Source organism: Acanthaster planci, linkage group LG15 (assembly GCF_054643075.1).
Source record: "Acanthaster planci isolate LZ-2023a linkage group LG15, COTS_SCS, whole genome shotgun sequence".
Lineage (NCBI taxonomy): Eukaryota > Metazoa > Echinodermata > Asteroidea > Valvatida > Acanthasteridae > Acanthaster > Acanthaster planci.
The window spans coordinates 4,065,291-4,091,871 of record NC_141791.1 but is presented as its reverse complement, the minus strand read 5'-3'; the positions used below and the strand labels follow the sequence as shown (position 1 = coordinate 4,091,871).

The 26,581-nt window shown below is 42.0% G+C and overlaps 1 protein-coding gene across 3 annotated transcripts; it reads left to right on the top strand.

Moving 5' to 3' along the window:
- Positions 1 to 2,247: 2,247 nt before the first annotated feature.
- On the top strand, positions 2,248 to 14,018 carry LOC110988447 (uncharacterized). Of its 3 annotated transcripts, none has more exons than XM_087146831.1 (8): positions 2,248 to 2,467; positions 6,812 to 6,962; positions 7,378 to 7,658; positions 7,855 to 7,980; positions 8,188 to 8,362; positions 8,721 to 8,877; positions 9,680 to 10,133; positions 11,557 to 14,018. In XM_087146831.1, the coding sequence occupies exons 2-8, from the start codon at positions 6,817 to 6,819 to the stop codon at positions 11,790 to 11,792; spliced, it is 1,575 nt and encodes a 524-aa protein (XP_087002957.1). In that variant the 5' UTR covers positions 2,248 to 2,467; positions 6,812 to 6,816; the 3' UTR covers positions 11,793 to 14,018. The 3 variants fall into 3 exon arrangements, with proteins under 3 accessions (XP_087002957.1, XP_022107634.2, XP_087002958.1); XM_022251942.2 differs by lacking the exon at positions 2,248 to 2,467 and adding an exon at positions 4,014 to 4,974; XM_087146832.1 differs by lacking the exon at positions 2,248 to 2,467 and adding an exon at positions 5,336 to 6,048.
- Positions 14,019 to 26,581: the final 12,563 nt, after the last annotated feature.

Below are 26,581 nucleotides of genomic sequence, written 5' to 3'. Positions count from 1 at the left end.
TATTTGGGGGTATCTTCAGGGATAGGCGAATAAAAAAAATCACGTGGCTAACCCCAATAAAATTGCAATGAAAAGTGAACTTCTGGCCAAAATCTAGAAATTTCTAGTGCGTAACTGGAGGCCAACCTCTTCCCGAGAGTCTACAGGCGGCGCTATTTCGGTCTGATTTTGCACTGTCTTCTATGGGCGTGCATTTGTTGTAGTGCAAATCTGACGAACTTTGATATATCTGAGTTCAGGTATCACCCACGAATATAAATAGATCATGACACAACAAGTCAAGGGTCACATGGAAAGTCCTGCGTGGATCCTATGTTTAGATGAACGGGCAGACCATGAATGTTGGCGGTTACTTTAATATGAAAGAAACTCCAAACGTGGGTAGGAAGGGAGCAACATTGTTTTGCACGTGGGTAACAAAATAAAAAAAATCTCATTGTGTGTACGGACACGGCCAAAAATAACCGAATGTCAGCGTTACGCCTATCCAAATGTGGACGGGATGAGTTCGGAATATTTGGCTATTTTCAGAAACGAGAGGAATAGTCGGAATCATGGGGTCTTGCACCCAGACTAAACCCATACGCACCCGGGTGACGTCATCCCGGTGAGGTTTTCTTTTTTGGTAGCAACAAAATCCCTCTTGAAACCGCCTCGTAGACATTGTGTATGTGGCATACAGTATACAGAACTGATCTATCTCATCTACCGTAGTTCTTGTCAAACACCCGAAACTTTGCTGCTCAGAAACAAATTGTGATGCCTGTGATGCCCTTAAATTGTTATTTTGTCAATTTGCTCATGGGTAATTTTATGAGATATAGTAAAACAAACACGGAATGGTTTATATACAGAAGTAGTTGGAATTAAGTCTTGTCCCTCGGTGTAGGTCAGCTAGACACACGTGTATGTTTACGTGAATGCATTGCACTACGTACAAGTGTACTTGTTAAACCACGGTCATAGATAATGAATTTTGATTGGTCGCGAATTGATCACGTGATATGCATCAGGCACACACGTATCTTTTTCCATCAACGGCAAGGGCGATGTTTCGGGCAACAAAAAAAATCTTGGATAACGCTGATCTTTCACACAGTTGATGTATCGTGTCCGCTGCGTTGTGATTGTGTAACCTTGAGTACGAGAATGGATAGCCGCGCTGGTAATATGCGTTAATTATTGTTGGAGATGTGTGGTCTGGATACCAGATCCGATGATTCCGACTATTCCTGTCCAATGAAGGGTCCAGTATCACTCAGGGTTAACGTGACTAAAACCGAAAGAATTCCTCCAGTTTACGAAAATGGGCGAAATAGTCGGAACTGGTCTCGTCTATATTCGTAGAGCACCGTTGATGGTCGGGTATTTCCGGCCATGTCTTCACGCATGAGATACATTTTTCTGTTGCTTGTTGCATACATGTTACTCCCTTTCTATGCATTTTTTTGAGTTGCTCGCATACTTTCAAAGTAACTTCTAACTCGAACAACCTGTATGTACATCTAAACACACGATTTACCCAGGGCATTCCTTGTGACCCTCGACATGTTGCACCATGATCTATTTATATCTGTAGACCTTGGACCGGTCCCTGTCCCTATTATAGGGACCGGTAGGGCTGCATAATTAACTTAAGCGATTATCCCTGAATGCATAATTATTAAAAAAAAATTTCTGACTGAGGCCAATAGCGATGCTTTTAACATGAATTACGTTCCCGCAGTAAGGCGAATAACACACAAAAACCTAATCCTTAATTGCTCATCTTCTGTTGATTACAGTGACTCGGTGGCATTTTTTTTTTCAATGCATATGATCGATTTATTATTTTATGGTTATCAGAGGTTATTTTGTATAACAAATTATGGTCAAGTCATTTTCGATAACGAAGAAGAAAAGGCAAAATATTCTATCAACTCCTGCTTGATTTGTGCATCGAGTGGGCTTCGTTTCCTCATTTACTTAAAACCGGCTGGAATCTGCGGGTTTCATCACCCGCTACCGGTCCCTAATTTCGGAGGACGTCCGTAAGACGAGTGGAACAGGAACGGGACGGGAACCAGTCTAACCGAACCTAAGATTTTATCAGGGTGCATTCCACCAAATGGTCAACATGGCTTTCTGCTCCGCCTCGGGTACCCTTTGTCCCTCGGCTTCACCGCGGGTGCCCTTTGACCGTTAGTGTAGCCAAAGCCATCACGGAGCCCTAGCGTTTTATATCAGGAAGCAATAATTGTTAACAAGTACGTTATCTCTTGGTTATTACACGGTAACTGTCCTTGAGGTCAGATAATCTCCCTCGATAAAAAAGCGCCGACGCTGCCTTTGACCGTATACCATACTTGGACAAGGCTAGGAATCTGCCACAGCAGAGAATCTCATGTTTAGGCACCGTTTACTACTTGGCTTCCCCTCACTATAGTACGTAGTTGTTCTGAGAGTGTCTATGCGGTACAGTATTGTGGTGAGTTCATTTCATTCGTTTATTTGTCGCTTTTGCATCGACATTTTCTACAATAATTCATCGTAAATCAACAATTTTTCGAACTACATAATTATTAACATCAGAGTGCATATCCATCAAGTCAAGTGATGTATTGTATGTATTAACAAAAGTAAGGATGTTTCATTTCTATTCCACATATAGGCTGTACACAATACGTTTTCCCGGCTATTTTGGATAACATTTGTCATTGAAATTCACAGATTTGTGGTTTTGGATCAAGGAATTTGTCCGGGGGCCAGGTGCACCTACTTTAGATATTTGTCATTAGTTTCCCGATTTCTTTACCTTTTTTGTCTCGGTGACCCCCCCCCTGCACCTACACACCGTCAACAATTACTCCGTCGAAATCAAACCATAACCACGCGTTATTTTACAGTGAGGAGCGTTCGACGACTTCGGCTCGTCTACGCCGAACCGTGTCATTCAGAAAAAAACGTTTTGCTTTTGCTTGTCTGATCATCTGATGACAAGTTTGTTCGATTTCGTAAGACTTCGTTGTGACATCCCAACAACTGGAACGATTTTTAGTCCTATATAAAGATAATTTCCCACCGTTATCCTTTTCTTCACTTGCCTGCCTTGAGTGCTTTCTTTGATTCTTTCCAATTAATATTCTGGAAAAGACGCCAGTCTCTTTCTGGGTGCACTAGCAGAAAACAAAATTAATAAGGATAATCGATTTTATTATACACATTGCCTATTTTTGTACTCTTGTCATTTGCTTCATTTTGACTTTAAGGGGGCTTAATGTTTTGGTGGAGTGCACAAAGAAAGGCTTTAGGTACACACCTTACAGAAGTGTTAAAGATTGATACAAGACAAAATTGATCTTTAAACTGTCCCGTTCAGCAACGCCTTTGCCGAAGCTAAGTTGTAATAACGAATTTTCCCGACGGTGTATTGACAATTTGTACAGTGTTGACCCCGACCTTGCACGACGTAGCCAGTGAATGATGTCGTGTGTGAATTGTAGTTAGAAGAGACAGCACACTAAACACCAGTTCTTAAATGTTAACCCCTTCGCTACTGAGGACTGCTACCACCGCACCGTTGTGCTTAACGAGCAGCAACACATTGAAATGAAGAACACAAATACTGTACAAAGGAGTGGGAGTAATGAACACACACATAAAACTTGCCACAATGCAAATTGACTGAAAGACAAGGTTTGGTGAGGAAGAGATAATCTCTCCTCGGCACGTATGTGTGTTCGTCGGTTGGATTATTTCTAATAACAAGTTGACTTCCATGATGGGAAATTAAATGTTGCACGTGCATCAAGTCACGAAAGACCTGTGGTGCCATCAAATATACATGTGCAAAAAGTGGAGGGTACACTGTAAAAACAACGCTTAGAGTTTAACACTTTTTGTACCCATTTTTCCACACGTTTAACCCATGACATGTTTATTAAAATGTGTTTAGGAATGTGTTTAAACGCTACACGCTTTTCTGTTGTACATGTTTAGCTGTTAGAATCCGCTTAGCATTTCAACACATTCTTCAACGCATAACACTAAACATGCCGAACTTTATAAACGTGCCAAAACAGTGGGTTCAAAAATGTGTTGAGAAATGTGTTAAAACTCTTAAGGGTTGTTTTTACAGGGTAGGTTTTAGAGGTTCGTTAGCTTTCAAAGTGCGGTTTTTACAAGCTTTATTTTCTCGGAAGTTCGTGTTACGAGATATGAAAACGAACCTGAGAAAATACATTTCTCATAACAACAAACTCTACTGTTAGAAACATTGTATATTAACACTCGACTCCGGAGAGAGGGTTTGTGACATTGAATCCCGACTTTTAAAAAATGGAATAATTTTTTTAACGAATCTTTAAATCTTCAAACACTGTTTTTTGAAATTAAATATTTTATGTGATTTCTTTTATCAAATTAGTTGATTTGAAATACATAGGCCTATTTTCAAGTTGGTTTTATATTTAATGAAAAAATACATCTTGAAAATAATGAAAAGGAAATGGTCAAAACGGCAACAAACACAGGACTGGGGCACGAGAAAAAATTCTGTCAATCCCCCCTCCGTGCCGCCTGCCAAAATCCTGTTTCTGCCCCTGTATCCTGTAATAATAAACTTTGAAACAATATAGTTCACTCTTTTTTGCAAATGTATACATTATGGCACTAGTGGGCTTTCGTACCAAGCCAATTCTGCAGGGCAACTAAATTTGGAAAGGCAATTCTTGACGTTTTTTCAACGCCGGGTTCCTATGTTGAACAAACTGTTACCGAATAGGCCTATCAGCTGTGGAACAAGAGAACTGCCCTGCATGATGGCTACCACGCAAAGCCTCCATTACTGCAATGTCGCCCCCGCGCGGCTGCCAATCAATACATTCTGTTGGCACGCCTACCACCTGTGCTTTTCAAATATCTGTGGAGTAGTTACGTTGCACGTCAACTGGATCAAGGATTTGGCCGAAGGGGTTGAGCTCTCCGTAGGGAAGGGTAATGCGCATTTTTGTTCTATTATATCTTTCGAATATCCGCAAGCGAGTCTTTATATATAGTTCTAATCGACCTAATTCTCCAACAAGAGTGTGTTTTATGAGAAGGGCGCTTCACTGAACAACGATTTACCTAAAGAGCCAGGCTAGCTAAGCACTGTACATACAAATAGTACACCTTTGAAATTGACGGGAAATTTGTTTTCACAGCCGTGTGACATTGTATGGGTATAGTTTCGAGTAAACTGCTTTACATCGATTGGAGAAATGGTGACGTCACCTCCAGCCTGAGCCCATTGTGAGTTTACGAGGAAGTGGAATGAATCTGGTACACCGAGTTATGTGCAATGCACATTAATATAACAAATTTGGAATGCCATAGATTGAAGACATTGTTGCTATATACCTCATGATTTTGGGCAAGCTTTTGCATAGCGGCCGCCATCTCTGGAATGGACTGGTTCCTTTGTGCCCTTTTTATCCATTGAAAAACAGTGTATTGGTGCAAGGCATCTCTATGTAAATAAGCAAAAGCTTGCCCCCAAATCACAAGGTGTAGCAACAGTGTCTCTAGTATGGAGAATTCAAACTGAAGTAGCGAAATTCATTTGCCACAGATATAGACCCCTGGTGGAAATGCTCTCTCCTTTTTCCTGAAATAGGATGTACAGGTCTGTGGTCACTTTCAACAGCTTTGTTTCTGCCAAGTTTGGGTTTAGATAATGTTTAATTCAGAAAAATGTCGATGATGCATATTGCAAGGTTTTCTGCTAAATGTGTTATGAAAATGGCTTTATCCGCCGGCTGAAAAAATCACCTACCGCAGACGCGTGACCCACATGCAGCATGGCAACGGCACCCCAGGTTTACATACGGAGGACTGATAAACAAACTGTTATGAAGGTCACAATCAACGCTGTGAGAAAATTCTTATGCTTAAGGCCTTATTCAATCCCAACGGATGCGCTCGAGTGGAAATGAGCCCACTTTTATTGTGAGTGTTGGAGAATGTTGCGCGCAGGTGCATCTGCATTCCGATTAACCAACGTTTGAACATAATTGGCATGGGCATAGTGTAAGTATTTTGTTTGATATGACGAAATCCGTCATACTGTTTTGTGGTGCAGTGTTGAACATTGTTGGTAAAGACAGACAGTAAGTTCCTTCCCCATAATTCCACCAAATTTTCGTCATGGCAAAATACGCGTGGATGAGCTTCAGAAGCTTTAGAGAAACAAAATTTCCATCTTAAGAAAAAATCCGAAAATGGTTACCCCCTGCTATCTTGAAATGGTCATGTGATGAATGAGCATAATTCCAGTCTTAGCGTAGGTCATATAACGTGATAATCGTGCACATAAGTGAATGGAGCGTACTCTTTTTGTGGGGGATATAGGTGCATGCAAAGATATGCCTATAAGTGCCATTTTTTCCCCCTAAAATTAGCTACAATATCCAGGTTAACGTGAACTGTAAGACAACTTAAAAAGACGATATGAACTTTGCCTCCTCGGTCCGTACCAGTGCAAAAAAATGTTAAGTCCTGGGCCTATACGCCCAGAGCAGGAGCACCCCCTCCTAGACTGAAAAGGTCGGAAGTGTTCATTTTGTTGGTAGCAATGCGACTGCAACGCTTGCGTTTAATAGTCGTGTATATGAACCAGCAATGCGCAGTTACTACTAAAGGAGCCCCCGTTGCTAATAAAATTGCACCCTCTCTTGGTCCAGCTCGGAGGCTATTGACTACTTCGAATGTAACGCTTTAGTGAGAAAAAATCGGGTCTTTTCCCCTTTCCAATCATACCTTCAGTCTTTCTCTCTCTCTGTCTACCTCCAAGGAACAATGCGTTGGGCACATCCGTCGACATTCGTGGTGCTTGCCATGGGATTTTGCATGGGCCTTGTGCCGTCCACTTTGCTTTGGGGTTCGGTCAACTTTCTCTACGGCCGGGGGACAAGGAGTGGTACAGTGTCACAACACTCTCTTCAGTGAGTACTGTTCAACTTGTCTCTCTGTGTGTCTGGCAGAAAGTTTAAGTGGAGTGATGCTTCCATGGCGTTACGAAAAAATGGAGGGTAGGTGGGTGGCTCGCTGGGTGGTTTGGTGGGTGTCTTGGCAGCTTGCTGGGTGGATATCGGGGGGGGGGAGTAGAACCCACTATGCTCCCCATGCGGACACTACCATGGGCGCACGCTATGAAAAAAATACAACCTAGCCACGTTTTATACCGAAATGACACGCATTGGTCATCTGATGCTGCCTTTTCAAGCATGCAAGTGACCACGCGAGTATCTCCCTGAACCCTTTTACTAGAATGCTTTTGAAGTCAGAGGCGCCCAGGCCCTCAGAGATCAAGACCGAGCCACGTTTGACTGATGGTACACCTGATTCGATTTACCGTAGACATGCAGTCGAGCAAGCTTTACCGCTGAGAGGCTCTCAGTCTTCGGGCAGGGCTAAGGACGACCCGGAGTCGGGCCAATCCTCGTCACGGTTACCTAAAAAAGTCCTGCTTGACTGCGGGGCTAACGTGGCATCCACCGTGCTGTTGTTCAGGGAGACCTACCCCGGGGGACGGGATTTCACCATTCACTCGTTCGAAATTGACGACCGACTGTCGCCGTACTTCAGCCCATACGACAAACACCATCTACACTGTCCTGTCGGTGTAGCGGGCAAAGATGGTATGTAAAATTTATAATGAAAGCTCGAGTATTCTTTTTTTTTTTCTTTTTGCTTCAGTGTAGGGTAAAACCGTGTGATGGCGACATAATTCTTTCGCCTATCATTTGAGCCATGTTCAACTGGTTTGTTTTTCTCAGTCTTTGGGGCTGTGGGCCTCCGTGCCAGTTCACTTCCACCCATTTGTTCCTCGCATAGGTAACATGACGGCCTTCTCGGAGACGGTTTGGGGACCGCACAAAGGTTTGAACCACGGACGAGACATGCAGTGGGGAGGAGGATCCCTCTTCGTATCCGAAAAGGAGCTAAAAGATGAAGCAAAAGGTGTGCCTAACACGGAAAACTGTTTGAAATTTACATCGATTGTTTGCCTTCATGTTTTGTGACGGGCAGGCCTTTAGCCTTTTTCTTTCTTTTATTCTGTTCTATTTATACATTGGAACAAAAATCTACATTAATTTCTCTGTCGTTTCTCATATTTTTGTTGTATAAAAAGTTATTTAATCATCACAACTCTGCCCCCCTTGCTAGGTGGTGTTCGGAAGCTGTCCTACCGACAAACAATTCCCGTGGTAGACCTGTCAAAATGGATCACGAACACCTTTTCGGTAAATGATTACATTATCCTGAAACTGGACGTTGAGGGCGCTGAGTTCGACATCCTACGGAAGATGATAGACGACAACGCATTCGCCTACATCGACAAGTATGAAATGAATCCAATATCCCAGACCACCCACTGGACTTATGAGCCTGCAAAGGGATTGACTTCGGTGCTGAAATTTATTTCAAGGAGCTGTCGCTGCTGTTAAGAAAATACAGGCTGCAACTATATATTCTGTGTTGTACTATCCTTAAGATGACCCGAGACTGAATTATTCGACATCTGAACTGTAACTTTCGTACATTCACATTTAAATTGAGGAATGCACCAATGTTCTAAAGTTGAAAAAATTGTTTACTAACGACTGAATTTATCCCTGTGTATTTGCTTTCGTTTGTTTTGTTTTTGTTTATTATTTATTTATTTATTTATTTATTTATTTATTTATTGGTTTTGGTAGATATTACGGTGAATACCATGATGGCCAACCAACGGGCTGGTCAAAGGAAGGCAAAAATAAGATTCGCTCTGACATCAGGAAGGCAGGCTTCACCATGATCAAATGGGTTGGGGAGACTAGAACATACGATGACATAGAAAAAGTGAACCCCGTCAAGGTATGGACCATCCCAGCCAAGGTTTTCAAGGGTTCGTGACAAGTACTGGGCAGTCTATTCTTTATGTAATTATTTTTACCTTTCCTATTATTTATAAAAGCTGTTCGGTATCCCTGGATTGGGGCATGGCGAATTTCCAGCTCCTGTCCATTAGTTCAACCACACGAACATGTCTTGAGACTAGGTGTGGTATGATAGGGCTAACGTTCCCTGGTAGCTGACATCTCCCAATATGCATGGTTACTTACTTGACCAACGGCCATATCTGAACGCTGCAGTCGGCTAACGTACAAGATGGTGGTGTGATTCGATACCCCTTTGATTACATGTTGAAAAGTGCATTTCTGTAAGACATCCCAATCTTTTCCTGCCAAATAAAGACAACAAATGGTGTGACGTCATTTCAGGAAGATATTTTCCATTTCAATTTTTCCAGTCTAAATATTAAGCAAAGCAACTGATGTGCCCTCTGGCCAATTTATATGAATGCCACACACTGTACTAAAACAATAGTCCATCACCAAATAAAATGAAACAGTAAAATATCACGAATTCTTTCAAAACTGTAACTTTTATAGCTTCAACCTTGAGATATCTGCAGAAAACGACGTCACACTTTTGCCCCTAAGCACAGTTCTTGCTGATATGAAAACCCCAGTAAGTTATTACAATTGGTGCAATTAAGAGTTTACATTGCCTGAGAAAGCCCCCTAGTAAGCTGACAAGGTCCTCCGACTCTTCTCCTTATTTAAAGTGCCAACATCCAGTGCAATATATTTTGGGGTAATCATTCTTTTTTTAGGCTCCACCAGACACCCCTGGAAGACCGGGCGAGATCTACTCAAATTGTCAGAGCGGTTCAGTAGCCGTCACTGTTGCCGTTGGCATGAACTTCAAGCGAGCGCACCGGGTAGTCGCCACTCTATTGGCCCACAAACCCTTAGTTCCCACCACGCTGTTTGTCTACGGGGACTTCGTGCAGGTCTTCCCTGAGACGGTCAAGTCCTGGGCCAAGCACTTCAACATCGGCATACGGGAGGACGGCCACAATCCCCCGGGACACTTGGAGCTGATGCCCGGTCATTGGGTCCGTATGGGTCTGATCAGCAGCATCTTGCGTCTGGAGGAGATTGGGATCACTGCTTCTTACTATCTGCCGACGGTAGAGAAAGACATTGGTGTCACAATCAAAACGATGGCAGAAGCTAGGGGCCTGAGGATAATTAGACCTGCTGTAGAATTTCCTGCCCCAATCGGTAAGTTAAAGAACGACAAACAACGTCTGGGTAGCAGAAAGCAAACCAACATTGACTTGCATTATGCACAGCTATGTGCATTTCAAACATGCAATTAGATGAGGCACCATGGGACACTGTCTTCTCCTGGGGGACATGCCCCCTATGGTCAGTCCCTTTGTAACGATTTGATCATTTGTTAACTTTGTGCAACGAAGTTTTAAAAACAAGAAGGTTTAACAGGATTGGCAAGTTGCTACGGGCATTTCCGTATGAACAGTGTCATATACACCTCGGTCTTCACAGTCTATAATTGCTATCTCGGTCTCACAGGGCAAGGTTTTGTGTTTCCCTCGTTCCTTTTACGATCTGCCGTGACCTAAGCACCTACACGTCCAGTTCTGAGGACCTGTTTTACAACGACAGATTGACCAAGACTGAGGACTAGCGAACTCCTCTGTTCCCCTTTTGTGATAATTGTATTCCAAGAGAGGCACCTGTTGTTGTTGTTTTAAAAATTGGCTCTTTTCGCCAATAACTGTACGTTTATTCATACACTTTATTAATCAGCATCACATTACGGAGTGAAGAAGAAGGTTCAGTTTAAGAGGCAGGAGGAAACCAGACTACCGGGTGAAAACCTGCGAGAGCGAGTATGGACTGGAAACCAAATGCACTTAAAGCTTGGGCCAAGCCTGGACTCGAACCCGGGCCTCATTGGTGCAAAGCGAGGAAAGAACCACTACGCTAACCCGCTCCCCCCTTGGGAGGCACCTTGCTATCCTTGAACATTTTATACAGTTAGTGGTAATTACATCATCGAAGAAAACACGTGTTCTCTTTTATGCCGCAAATTCTTTTCCAAGCCCGACTGACTCGACTGAGGTGTTCATCCTCTGGATCCCGGTGGTATGAGCCACGGACGTGTATAATAAAATCTGGACTTGCAATGCCCTTAATCAGCTTATAGAGTCATTGAATCCACTAGCGGCCATTTTACCGAGCCGAATACAAAGCTTTCCTGGCAATGCCACCCTTGTTCTTCCTGACGTCAACAGAAGGGAGCCCACCCACGCATTTGTATTCGGCTCGGTAAAATGGTCGCAGGTTGGCTTCTTTTTCATACAACGGCTTTGCAAATCCAGGTGTTTTATATACGTCCGTGGTATGAGCCTCGAGATGGACCGAGAGAGGGCGCAATTTCTTAGAAACTGAGGCTTCTTTGGTCGGAACAGAACCTCGCTTCTTCACGAACGACTATGATATGCACGCGTTACGGTCGCAACACTACCAACAAAATGGACACTCTCGACCATAATGGCTCTTTTTCAACTGATGAGGGGGTGCTTCTGGTAGAGTTGGATGGCCACATACACAAGCCCACATTTCTAGCCCTTAACTACAATTACTCCTTCGTTCAGCACCTTCTCTATTTTTTTTCCAGGCTCAGCTGCAGAACTCACATGGGATAACTACTACAAATACCGCGACGTGGAACGCGTTCCCAAGGCGCTACGGCGGATCCACGACGCGCTCGTCAAAAACAGCGGTGGTGTCTTGACCCTGGACACGGACCTGCCGGACACTTACATGAATTCTGTGTTCATGATGGACTATCTGGTGGAAACGTCGGGCTTCAAGTTGGTGGATTTGAACGAATGCATCGTCAACTCACGATAGTCCGCGTTAAGGTCTTTATTTATTTATTTTTTTTTTCATTCCTGTGAGAGGCCTTTGGTCGTAGCATAATTATTTCCACAAATTATTTCTACTCAAGTGACAGGTTTTTGGATTTCGTAGTTAACCTCTCACCGGAGAATTATGTCATAAAAGGCCTCTGCTACTTCCAGTGGCAAAAAACAACGCGACGTCACGCCAAGCCAAGTTCCGGTGCAGAGCAATTAGTATTCTCTTAATTAAAATGTGCCTCAGAGGAAGAATGGGTTATTTTTTGTTGTTTTTAATTTTAAAATTGACAAAAATCGTTAACAACCGAGTTGTGATGTCCGTAGCTCTGTCGAGAACTTATACCACATTATGGGTCTTGAACCTGCTTGCCAACTTGTTAAGTGAAGATTTGAAGTGCGCCCTCTCGTGGCACAATCCTTAATTCGCCATTGGACGCGTGAAACTGGTTCTTAGCTAAGAGACGTCTAGATCATGTGATCATCAATAGGGTATTATAATATTGAAAATTCTGCCCAATAACGAGTTAGGACTCCTTAGCGGCAGTCTAGGCTTTTCCAAAAAAAGTCACATCTTTAAAATAATCCTCTTTTATCGTTTTCTTCACTAAAAAGAGTACTATAGCTGCTTTCTTTAAAGAAAATATGATTTTAAATGAAATTTTGTTCGGTTTAATTTAGGTGTGTGGATTTCAGCCAAATTGTCTGCAATATTGTGTTTATTTTTTGTACGTTTTAACCCAAAACGATCCGGGTTATTGTGGACCATCTCATGGGATGGGATGGATTTCACCTGCTTAGAACTTGGTTGTCCCAAGCCCGATTTTTTTAAAAAACCTACGCGTGCAGACCCTTCTAATATTAGTACAAATTTCGAGTTTAAACTTCATCTGACTAATAATTTTGTTGTAACGGTCATTTTTTAAGTTCAAGATGGCACGCATGCCTGCCCGCTTGCATTGAGCAAGGCATAACCGACAGTGGAAAAGTATACATCTGGGGGGAGGGCTGCGCGAGAACCGCAAGTCAGATTTTCATAAATTAGTGTCAAAATGACTGCAAAGAGTTACTGAAAAACTTCTAAAATCTCACCTTGTGAAAAAGGGTGCACCACGGAGACAGAGCTACAGTGAGTGCAGCCCAGCTTTAGCGGATCCTGGAACCAAAATGGCTGTCCATTATTTGTGTGAGATAGCATGCAGCTGTTGGGTGCTAAATGTCCATGTGCACTGCCGAACAATCCACCATTTTAGTTCCAACAGTTGAGACACTCATGTAACAAATCTCTCCATTTAGAGCTCTGTGTCGACATATTGGAAAAATGTCAAGAGTAAACGGAATCCACCCAGCTCTTTTAGGTTTTAAGTTTGAACTTTGAAGTACTAAGTGTGAATTGAAATTTTTCTTATTTTCAAAACTCTAGTTGGTTTAACAGCTTAAAAATGTACTCAAAGTCATGTTTTTTGTGGGTTTGTTCACTGTGATAGATTTTATTTATTTACGTTTTTGAATGTGGAGGTTCCACCGGCATCGATTTGAGGCCATTTATTACCATCGCCTAAATCGTTCAAAAGAACTAAAAATCCAGCTTATTGTTTCTACTTTCTCATTAAAGGGATGTTTATCTAATGTGTAATGTTCGTTACATATTTCCACTGAAACAGTGCCTCTATATGTAAATTTTTGCAAAGTCACATGACTCTAAAATAAGTTCCGCTGCAGCACGCTAACTGCTTTCAGTGAAATCACCGCAGCACATACCTCCCGCAAAGCACCCAGAGGTGTGATTCCCGTTTATCTTCTTTTGCTTCTGTGTGTAAGTTCTTCAATTTGTTTCTTTAACATTTAGGTCAATCCATTCCAGCCATTGATTCTGCTTTTAATTTCCATGTTCCTGTGCATGTGGCCATTTCCATTTCTGGAAGTCGTCTGAATTTGAAAATCGATCCACATGTACATAAAATTGTCCAAGATGTTTTTGAGTTTAACGCCTTGGACCCTTTCCAGGAGAAAGGCCATCTGTGAGAGACCTCCAGAGAGCTAGCTCTGTCCAGGACAAGATGTGCAGGAACTTCAAGGTCGCATATAGCCTTGTTACATTAATGTTTAACCATTACCAAGATCCAAATTGCTATACTATTTTTAATTTTCTTTTAATATTCAGTTTGATCTCTGAAATAAATAATGAACCCGCCAAAATTGTTTTGCAGTGAGCCAAGTCGGCCAGTTGTTTCACATTAAGTTGCTAAGTTGAGTGGTTGATATTCCTTCGAACGCAACATAAGCTGCACGTTGATTGTTTAACTGATATCACGTAGATCATCGCTCGTCCCCTACCGCCCTCAGCCCCTATGAGCCACCGAGAAGAGCAACATAAATGCATGATTTAAGTTTTGTCGAGCACTCACTGGACAAAGTTTATTCGAAACTTGGCGTGTGTGCATGACATGTTTGGACCCCAACGTGCGTGTGTTGTTTATGGGAGCAAGTAACACAGTGCTTTGCTCGTTGGTAGCTGTGACGTATTTTCCTGCACAAAATTTTATGAGACATTTGCAACTAGCAGTTCATTGGATATTTCATTTATGACCACTAAAAAAAGTTTCTTTTTCATTTTGCAAGTTTTACCTATTTTTCCTCCCCGAGTCCCCTCCCAAAATCCCCCAAAAGTTTGCGATCTCGTACCTTTGCACAAGTTTAAAATGGCGCGCATGAAATTCCCTCTTACCTGAAATCGTTGCACAAGTTTACTAAAACTTGCCCAAGGTATCAAATTTGCAGAAGTGTAGTAACTCCTTCCCTGCACTGCGTGGTTTGTCGACGAGAGCTGTTTCTTACGTTCAGACAGGATGCAGATGGTCTTACGGCCTTCTGCGTTTGTGTTCGTTGCAGCGGGTTTCTTCACGGGCCGGGGCTTGCGCCGTTCATTTTACTTGCGGGCTCGGTCGACTTTCTTAGTCTTGTATGTCTGGAGCATTTGCTTGAAAAACTACGCCGTCAACAAAGCAGCCTGTTTGGTGAGTATGGTCATGGGCATTTGGGATACCTTTTTTGGCCTTAGCTGGAATTGCTATCTCTGCACCACTATTTTATACAAGTATTGCCGTAGTTCTACGGTTTGTTTTCATGGCAACGTGCCGCATACCCTCCGGTGCACCGAACTCGTATTTAGTTAATCATGTTATTCAGCATCGGCAGAGGTAGGATGTAATATAAGGTCTTCGCATTTTGGCCGTAAAAAAGCTTTTATTAAGAAATTACGAAAATGGCCGTCCATAGCTGACGGAGAGTGCTCTGCCCAGGGTTTTAATTAATCAAATTAAAGATCACTGATAATAACCCGTGTATTTTGTGTCAATGCTTATTATTTGTCGAGGTTGGCGCAATTCAAATGTGAGAACAGCTACCGAAACAGCGACGGACATGCAGCGCATGCCCAGGATTCTGCGGCTGATCCATGATCAGGGCATCTTGACCCTGGACACAGACCTGCCGGACATACATGAACTCTGTGTTTATGATGGTGGATTTGAACGAATGTATTGCCAAGTTGGGATAATCGATTCTTTACCCCACAGGAAGAAGTTGAATGATTTTGAATTACATTTTGCGAAGAGAAAAACCGTGTCCACGACACTCTTATTTTTCCGCCAGCAGTTTAGTAAAATTGTGGCTGGCTGTCAGTACAATAGTAAAAACGCAAATTTTCAAAAAAAATCTCACAAAGTCAGTAAAACACTACATAGTTAATTTGCATTAAATATCTTCAATAAAAATACAGCCGTCCTCAGACGTGAGGGGCAAATGTAAATATTAGGGTAAATTTGACACCTACCAGGGTGTTATTTCTGCAAACTTCGACCACCTATGAATAAATATATGTCCATATTAGGCCATGTGAAAGCGGTGTGTACATGTACAATGCATATGCAAAACCCCTCAACCCGCATTGACATTAGGCCTATGGCTGTACCATGCTGAATGAAGTCCACATTTTGCGAGGTCATCATAGCACCGTTATTTTGAGTGAATTGGTAATGAGTCGAATGGGTGACGTACTTAAAATGGAGGGGGCCGCAGGGGCGTGTTTTAGGCTTTACCCCGCTCAGAAATTAGAGATAAAAAATGTCTGGTGATAGTCCTTTTCGGTATTGTTTTAACTTTCACCGAACCCAAATAAATGAGCCCCCAGCTTCTCTTCACTGCAAAAACTCTGGTGTTAAAACAACATTATTGGTAGTATCAAATGATTACATCAAAATGCGTTAAAACACCGGTTGTGTTACTGTACACATCTACAAGTGTTTGTGCACTGGATAGTGATAAAAATAACACCAACATTTTTGAAATAAGACCAAAATATTTAACACCGGTGAAAAGTGTAGTTCTCACTTAACACCAGGGGTGTTAGATGTAATACCCGATTTTTACAGTCTTCAAAATTTAATCCAGTTACGCTGGTATTGCGTATATGCAGCAATTTTAAAACCACTACAATCTGTGGGCATGGCGCTCAGGTTTATGAGCAACAAAACCTTGCATGATGCTTGGTATATGAAAGGCTGAGGGCGGGGATGCCGACTGAGAATAGATCCCCGTGCACAGCGCAACCTTCAAGCTCTGAAAGCCAGAGATTTCTTTGTACCAGTAAACGCTTGTTTACGTACTCCATTCTGCGAGAGTACTTTTTGGCGAGCAGGGTAAAAGACGTGTGTGTGTGACAATCAGCCTTGTTAAAATGATTTCAGGATAAACATGACACTTTGCCATCAAGAATTCACTAAATGGAAGTGGGAGGAAAAGAAAATAAACAGGTGTGATAACCAAGCGACGTTTTCTTTTCTCTTGTCCAAATGTTATTATTGGACATGACGTGTTTGCCGGTCCATAGCCATGAATGGAGAGCGCGAGTAATAAGCCTTGTTCTGCACTGTTACAATACAACTTGTTGCCGAAGGGAATTCAACTGTGCCCATTGCGTTCTGTGCTTGAGATAGCCTGTATGAGGCGCTGTTTATGACTTTATTACAAAAATACAGTATATTTACACAGACTGTGACAAAACGTGAATCAAACTCATGTTTACAACGGAACTTTTAACGTGAGTTCCGTTAACATTCTGGATATGAACAGAACGTAAGCGACTATAATTCAATCGGACGAAAGGTTCATGAACCAAACAGAAACAAATAGAACGGCACAAGTCAAGTAAAAAATTATAAATAGAAGAAAAAGGAGGGAAAAAATACAAAGCGCCACCTACGACGCTATTTCTAGGCCGCCCATGGTGGTGGGGTGGTAGGTCCATCCTCCAGTATTGGATGATGAGGCACCAAGAATACTCCCCAAAGGATGAGTCGGACACCGGATATGCTATGAACTATTTATTCTAAATATATTGCTCCGCCATTCATAAAAACGCTCAGTTAATTACACTCAACCATTGCACACAGTGGAATCAGCATTATCAACAAAACAGTGTTCAAAAATTAGTAATTTACACTCAAGAATTAATAAAGAGGTATCAACCAACTAAAGTAATAAAATGTGGACTCAGAGAGACTATTTGTTGCAGTGGATGTCGAGGCTCTGTCCGCACAAGGCACAATGTGGCCTACGGGCTGCATAATTAATCAGCTCAAACCCCATTGGGGCGCTGACGTAACCACAGGCCACTACAGAACGAAGTGAGTTCCATGTAATTATGGAAACAAACAAATTATATAGGACGAAACGAGTTTGCAGCGCATAAGACGAAGTGACATTTGCTAGAAAATGCGCCATTGGCTGGCATTCACTCCAGGAAGAAGCCTAGAAAATATGGATAAACTTGGATGACAGCACGTTACGCTGTACCGAATGTGATGGCAACCATCTTTGGACACCCCAAATTCTCACCACTAATGGCCTCATTTGTTCGTGTGCGCCATCTAGTCAGTGCCTTGCGCGAAATTAGACCTCACCGGTGAATATAACAATAGGGCATTGTTTTCCATAAGTCCCTTGGTGTTCCCATGGTGCCACATGGTGTCCAAGTGATGCTCTTGGTGTTGTGTTCGTTTATTGTACCGTGGGTGTCCATAGTGTTCCCATGGTGAAAATGAGTTCCCCAATGGTGATCATCTTTAACATATATGGTGAATATGAACTTCCCATGGGTATTCGATAGGATCCCATGGGATTCCCATATTGGGATCCCATGGTACATTTCTACATAAGGATATAAGTTGTCTCGTTTACTTTAAAGCACAGAGGTAGGCTATGAGGATATAGGTTAACTGAAATAGATTCAGGAATATTTATGTAAAGCGGCGTTTCATGAGGGATCTGTATTTTTACCACCTGATTTCGCTTTTGTAATCCATTCGCCGTCCTGTTTTGGATTCCATCAACTTGTCAACTTTAACTTTTAACTTCTGTATCACGTTTGACTTTGTCACTCTTCATGCATTGACTACGCTACACCGAGGTTTTACATCGTATTGAAATGTCGGTGAGTTCCACAGTTTTTGATCTGCGCTGTTGTGTTTAGCGTAAGAAACATTTCAATAGGGACCTTTTCAATGAAAAATGTTAGATTTTTGTCTCTTTGCACAAAGATTTGTTATTTATTTATTCTGGTTTATTCAATTAAAATATACAGGGTAGGCAGCCACATCAGGTCGCTGATAAAAACCCCATTTACAATAATCTAAAGGCATCACAACAGAAAAAGAGAATATAAAATGATAAGAGTTCGGAAAATAATTCATAATTTAAAAAAGTGAATTATAAAAATTATAAAAAATTAACTTATAAATCTGTGTTCACCAAACGAGGGAAAAGACAAAAACAATCTCTGCTATCTCTGTGCACGAAATCTATTTCCCCATTCACAAACGGTTCGTTCGGACCACCAGCAGCCACGGAAATGGGTGCGTACGTGTATTCGAAGCCATATATCTCAGGACACACCTAGATTTTTTCATATGCTTTGTGTCAGACGGTGTACAGTTTAACAATAGTCGCAGACTGTATAACACCATGGTCTGAAGGACATTTCCAATACAAATAGTCATTCTGAGAAATGAAAAGAAAGTTGATAAAATTAGCCACCAATTGTATTCCTGCGCAGAATGCAAACCTGTGTGACCTTCAGTAGACGTTAATAAACAACAATGTAGGAACCTCCGAACTAAAAAAACATACATAGCGCCATATGCAGATGCGCTCATTGTTGGCGAGACTTGTGTACTCTCAAAATCTTCAGGGAATCCACAAAACCTATTTTGGTAGTGAACATTGGCATGGTTAGTGTGCCACTCTGGTCAACGCAGCTAAATTGTTAAATTGTAACATATCAGGGAACGAACAGGTCGATCTTTTTTGTACCTGAAAGTTAGTTTTGCAGTAATTTTAAGCAGGACCTAGAGTCACTGGGCGATGAAAATGGCATTGGCCGGTTTATTTTTGACCTTTTTGTTGATTTTCCCAAACGTCAGCATGGCTGGTACAATTGAAACATCGACTGTACATCAATTCCCAGGAGGTAATTATCCAACGTGCATAAGGTCGTCACACTGGAATGACCACAGAGAAAGAGCTCTGATTTGCATGGCTGAAAAAACTGAACCACTTGTGTCACTGGAATGGACAACCTTAATCAACAGTTCAACCAGGGTGTCACTCTCCAACAACACAGAGGTCATCGGGGATGAAGTGCAGAACTATCTCCGTCTCAACACGCTGCAGTTTTGCTATGATCATTCGGTATTCACTTGCAGTATGACTAGTGAGGCTTTCCCAGGAATCAGCAGAAACTGCAGTGCTACGCCAAGTGCCAAAATATCAAGCTGTAACCAATCAACAAGCACTTTCCCCTCAGCAGAAGTAACTGTCCCTTCTACATATGATTCGATAAATCGATTCAATATGTCACAAAGTCTGATTCCTGCCTCACATCATTCGACCAAAAATCCAGGCACAGCCTCCTCGTCGCCAATGAAAACAGTAAGACCCATTACTTTTCCGAACAATATTATAACAACTTCTGCAATAGCAGGTACGAGCACTTTCGCCATCTTGATTCTCCTGATCACGGCCACTATTTGTCTCCTTTCGAAGAGGAAAGCAAAAAGGAGAGAAGATCGAGCAGCTTCCAGAGACATGCATTTCGGCATGTGCGCCATTGTTCCCGTGCCCGCAACCGAGACCAGGTGTGAGGCGAAGGTCTACCCGGAAATAAGCCGTTGCGGGGACGGCAGAAGCGGCACCGTGCCTGCGACGCGAACGGCAGACATTGGGCGGAGTGGACCGCTACAGCCACCAGTCCTGTATGAAGTGGCTTCTGTGCTCGGCCTGCAGCAAACGTCGGTGACAGAGTACGCCGTGCCCGATACGGCGTCATCGCGAGAGACAGGGTGTGACTTCCCTGCCTAGAAGTGAGGATAGAACCACGAATCAAGCGCAGCAAAGTTGGGTCGAGTGGGGCCGTGTTCGGCACACTGCCGTCACAATCTGGAACTTCAGGCCTGCCAAACTTTTCGATTGACACAATTTTGGGTGTGTTCAAAACTTCCTTCCCGGATGACTCTCAAACAGCAATTGCCGGTATCTGATTCAACCATCCAACATAAGCAAATGGAGGGCAGTTGGACGAAAATTGAAGGTGATTACTGCCGTGTTAAAGCACTGAATGACAAGAAGGGAGGTTATTAATATTACAATAATTACATAATTGTCGAATTTCTGTGTAAACTATGAAAATTGGCAAATGCCAAATGTAGACCAACAATTTTTTATGGTATCATTTACCGGCCTGCACTAGGGAGCTGAATACGTGACTTTAATTTCATCCACAAAAAAACCAACGTTATTTTGCAGTATGTGCCTGTCTGCTATGTCCATATTCTTGACATGTTTCATATACTCCTTGTAAATGAGAAGTTAACATGCTTTTCGTAAACCCTGTTCGCGTGTTGAAGCTCAACATTTGGTACCCCGTTAGACCAACATAGTTTTTAATGACGTTGTAAGTGTACATACAGTCGCGTGGGACATTTTGCATGCCATGAACTGACTGGCAGATGTCTGTTGAAACAAATATTCTGACACCCGATAAGATTTCAATTGTTCAATGACGTTTTTTCTCACTTATTTTCCCAAGATGTTTCAGTATAGCTGCTTAGTAATCCATTTCACTGCTGACGAGATTTAACCGACAAGGATGAATATCAATGCATCAATTTCAAAGTCTGGACTGCAAGGGTTTGCTTAGACGAAGTAATATCTAGGAAATACATGTAAAATTAACATACAGATGAAGCGTGTTTCGATAGCTGGAAAGTTTGTCATAATTGTTCAATAAATCAGAAGTTGTAGACCCGCTAGATATTGACACAAGTGCGGTACAACTTATGAAAGTATTTCCACCAAAAAAAGCAAAATACAAAACAGGAAGACAACATACACTCATTATTAGTGGCTCATGGTATAGAAAGCCGTGGGCCAACTCACATTTCTGATGTCAAATCCTGTCAAGCGAACAATTGGAATTTTACCGCGCAGGACAACAACTTTGATTTAGTGAGCAGGAAATTGAAGTAATCGAGGTCTGTTGTTGCCAACTTAATGGTAGCCATGGTTTCGAGAGCACGCATTTTTAACTCTCTCTCTTTTTTTAAAATAATCACCCACATTAATCATTGGCTGTTTAAGCTGGAATAGCGCCTCACAATGGCCTTCATGCTGAAAATTTGCTTTGCTGATTTGTTTACTCACGTCTGGATAATTAGAGGTCGCAAGCAAAACCGGCGAGTTGTAATCATTTCCCAACCTCCAAAGGGACATTATTTCAGCTTATTTGACACTCATCCTTTCAAAGTGAAATTTCTCCCAGTAACTATAGTAACGGTCGTGCAAACATCCTATTGAGTAAATAGTGGGTAATAAGCCTTTCATTTGGCGTTAACTCAATATATTTTCTTCTCATTAACATTTGTAAAAGGACTGCACTTGTCAACGTTGCTTCGCAACTCTCCAGCAACGAGTTTAATAGATCACTCCCTCCCAGCGCCTACCACATACCTTGTTCCTATATAGAATCTAGGCTATTGCTTCTAACGCAGCTCAGCAGCTTTCAAACGATTTAAACACCATTCATGGTATCAGTCGGAGTGTTAGTCCTGAAATACACGTCGCTTGACTGTTATAGAGAAAAAGCAGCATTTGAAGGAAACATGTTTTGGCAGTCAGTTGTTGCTTTCTTCGCGTGTGCGCTGTGCACTTGGCAGACATCTGCCGGTGATGCTTGTCTTAGGTCGGCGACCTTCAGGTTTACCGAGGACCACGCCCTGCTGGGTCACACGGTGGAGGAGATAGCAGGCGTCTCTGCCGTCATGTGCCTGGCTCTTTGCCGAAACTGTGTGACATGTATTAGTTTGTTGTGAACTGCCGAAACTGTGTGACATGTATTAGTTTTGGTATGTAATATCTAATGAAATTGGGTTGTATTAAATCACCATTCTACGATAACATTTTGCACGCTTTTCTGCAAAAATCATGAAGATTAAGATAAATTTATGATTGACAGCCGATTTGTTTAATTTTGAGACTTTGAAAGTATTAGAGTACACCAGTTCACGGACACCCTCGACCAGCACATGGACACAGGATTTCGAGTTTAAACTTCATCTGACAAATCATTTTGTTGTAACAGTCATTTTTTAAGTTCAAGATGGCATGCGTGCCTGCCCGCTTGCATTGAGCAAGGCATAACCGACAGTGGAAAAGTATACATCTGGGAGGAGGGCTGCGCGAGAACCGCAAGTCAGATTTTCATAAATTAGTGTCAAAATGACTGCAAAGAGTTACTGAAAAACTTCTAAAATCTCACCTTGTGAAAAAGGGTGCACTACGGAGACAGAGCCATAGTGAGTGCAGCCCAGCTTTAGCGGATCTTGGAACCAAAATGGCTGTCCATTATTTGTGTGAGACAGCATGCAGCTGTTGGGTGCTAAATGTCCATGTGCACTGCCGCACAATCCACCATTTTAGTTCCAACAGTTGAGACACTCATGTAACAAATCTCTCCATTTAGAGCTCTGTGTCGACATATTGGAAAAATGTCGAGAGTGAACGGAATCTGCCCAGCTCTTTTAGGTTTTAAGTTTGAACTTTGAAGTCTAAGTGTGAATTGGATTTTTTCTTATTTTCAAACTCTAGTGGGTTTAACTGCTTAAAAAGTAATCAAAGTTATGTTTTTGTAGGTTTGTTCACTGTGATAGATTTTATCTATTTATGTTTTTGAATGTGGAGGTTCCACCGGCATCCATTTGAGGCTATTTATTACCATCCCCTAAATCGTTCAAAAGAACTAAAAATCCAGCTTATTGTTTCTACTTTCTCATTTGGATGTTTATCTGGTGTATAATGTTCGTTACATATTTCCACTGAAACAGTGCCTTTATATGTAAATTTTTGCAAAGTCACATGACTCTAAAATAAGTTCCGCTGCAGCACGCTAACTGCCTTCAGTGAAATCACCGCAGCACATACCTCCCGCAAAGCACCCAGAGGTGTGATTCCCGTCTATCTTCTTTTGCTTCTGTGTGTAAGTTCTTCAGTTTGTTTCTTTAACATTTAGGTCAATCCATTCAAGCCATTGATTTTACTTTTGCTTTCTATGCATGTGGCCATTTCCATTTCTGAAAGTCGTCCGAATTTGAAAATCGATCCATATGTACATAAAATTGGCCCAGGCCTAGATGTTTTTAAGTTTAATGCCTTGGACCCTCTCCAGGGGAAAGGCCATCTGTGAGAGACCTCCAGAGAGCTAGCTCTGTCCAGGACAAGATATGCCGGAACTTCAAGGTCGCATATAGCTTTGTTACATTAATGTTTAACCGGCTAGCTGATTTACTTATAACATCCAAATTGCTATACTATTTTTAATTTTACTTTAATATTCAGTTTGATCTCTGAAATAAATAATAAACTCGCCCAAATTGTTTTGCAGTGAGCCAAGTCGGCCAGTTGTTTCACGTTAAGTTGCTAAGTTGAGTGGTTGATATTCCTTCGAACGTAACATAAGCTGCACGTTGATTGTTTAACTGATATCACGTAGATTATCGCTCGTCCCTTACCGCCCTCAGCCCCTATGAGCCACCGAGAAGAGCAACATAAATGCATGATTTAAGTTTTGTCGAGCACTCACTGGACAAAGTTTATTCGAAACTTTGGCGTGTGTGCATGACACGTGTGCACCCGAACGGGCGTGTGTTGTTTATGGGAGCAAGTAACACAGTGCTTTGCTCGTCGGTAGCTGTGACGTATTTTCCAAAATGTTATGAGACATTTGCAACGAGCAGTTCATTGGATATTTCAATTAAGACTACTAAAAAGTTTCTTTTCCATTTCGCAAGTTCTACCTATTTTTGTGTCCTACCCGAGTCCCCCCCCAAATCCCCCTAAAAGTTTGCGATCTCGTACTCTTGCACACATTTAAAATGGTGCGCATGAAATTTCCTCTTACCTGAAATCGTTGCGCAAGTTTACTAAAACTTGCCCAAGGTATCAAATTTGCACTCAACAAGACCACAATGCAGAAGTGTAGCAACTCCTTCCCTCCACTGCGTGGTTTGTCGACGAGAGCTGTTTCTCACATTCAGACAGGATGCAGATGGTCTTACGGCCTTCTGCGTTTGTGTTCGTTGCAGCGGGTTTCTTCAAGGGGCTTGCGCCGTTCATTTTACTCGCTGGCTCGGTCGACTTTCATCTTGTCTTGTATGTCTCGAGCTTTGCTGGATTGCTGGAATGAGTCGAATGGGTGACGTACTTACACGGAGAGGGACACAGGGGCGCGTTTTATAGAACTATGACCAAACGTGGATTTCTACGCTGCCCCTGGTAGATGGTGTGGCATCAAGAATACCCCCTCAAGGATGAGTCGGACTCCGGATATGTTATGAAGTATTTATTCTAAATGACTCATCAGTCTCATTTCAGCACTTGAGTTTGCACCTCAAAATAAACCCTGTATGTAAAATAATTATAAAATTGTTTAAACTAAAGAAATATTGCATACAAAGTACAATTTAGTCACACAATACTTATTAGTCTCAAAGTTACAAAAGTGGTCTTGCAAAACATGTAATTGAAATATAACGTGCACTTTGATAAATTACCCCGGTGTGGTAGCTCAGACAGTGATGAGTTCTAGAGCTAGGTTTGTTGGTGATGGCATGAGCATGCAGGCAATTAAGCCCCTAAAGTCTCGAGCTGCTGGGCGTTGCTTAGTTCGCAGTGGCGACAGAAGACCGCACGCTGGAAAGTTTGAGAACACCCAACGCCACAGCCATAAAGCCGTGACTAAATATATTGCTCCGCCATTCATAAAAACGCTCAGTGTAATTACACTCAACCATTGCATACACTGGAATCAGCATCGGTTATCAACAAAACAGTGTTTATAAATTAGTAATTTACACTCGAGAATTACTAAAGAGGTATCAACCAACTAAAGTAATAAAATGTGGACTCCAAGAAACTTTTTGTTGCAGTGGATGTCGAGGCTCTGTTCGCACAAGGCACAATGTGGCCTTCCTCGCTGCATAATTAATCAGTTCAAACCCCATTGTGGCGCTGACGTAACCACAGGCCACTACAGAACGAAGCGAGTTCCATGTAATTATTGAAACAAACAAATTATATAGGACGAAATGAGTTTGCAACGCAGAAGACGAAGTGACATTTGCTAGAAAATGCGCCATTGGCTGGCATTCACTCCAGGAAGAAGGCTAGAAAATATGGATAAACTTGAATGACAACACATTACTCTATACCGAATGTGATGGCAACCTCTTTGGATACCCAAAATTCCCGCCACTAATGGCCTCATTTGCTCGTGTGCGCCATCTAGTCAGTGCCTTGCGCGAAATTAGACCATACCAGTGAACATAACAATAGGGCGTTGTTTTCCATATGTCCCTTGGTGTATGTCCCTTAGTGTTCCCATGGTGCCAACGGTGTCACTCTTCATGCATTGACTACGCTACACCGAGGTTTTACATCGTATTGAAATGTCGGTGAGTTCCAAAGTTTTTGATCTGCTCTGTTGTGTTTAGCGTGAGAAACATTTCAATAGGGACCTTTTCAATGAGGGCAGGCAGGGTAGGCAGCCACATCAGGTCGCTGATAATCCCCATTTACAATAATCTAAAGGCATCACATCAGAAAAAGAGAATATGAAATGATAAGAGTATGGAAAATGATTCATAATTAAAAGAATTAAAAAATAAAAATTATGAAAAATTAACTTATAAATTTGTGTTCACCAAACGAGGGAAAAGACAAAAACAATCTCTGCTATCTCTGTGCACGAAATCTATTTCCCCATTCACAAACGGTTCGTTCGGACCACCAGCAGCCACGGAAATGGGTGCGTACGTGTATTCGAAGCCATATATCTCAGGACACACCTAGATTTTTTCATATGCTATGTGTCAGACGGTGTACAGTTTAACAATAGTCGCAGACTATATAACATCATGGTCTGAAGGACATTTCCAATACAAATAGTCATTCTGAGAAATGAAAAGAAAGTTGATAAAATTAGCCACCAATTGTATTCCTGCGCAGAATGCAAACCTGTGTGACCTTCGGTAGACGTTAATAAACAACAATGTAGGAACCTCCGAACTAAAAAAAAACACACATAGCGCCATATGCAGATGCGCTCATTGTTGGCGAGACTTGTGTACACTCAAATTCTTCAGGGAATCCACAAAACCTATTTTGGCAGTGAAC

Coding starts and splice junctions, on each gene's coding strand:
- LOC110988447 (XM_022251942.2), top strand. CDS start 4,737: ATGTTGAACAAACTGTTACCGAATAGGCCTATCAGCTGTGGAACAAGA. Junction 7,659..7,854: donor CGGTGTAGCGGGCAAAGATG/GTATGTAAAATT, acceptor TTCCTCGCATAG/GTAACATGACGGCCTTCTCG. Junction 8,878..9,679: donor AAAAAGTGAACCCCGTCAAG/GTATGGACCATC, acceptor TTCTTTTTTTAG/GCTCCACCAGACACCCCTGG.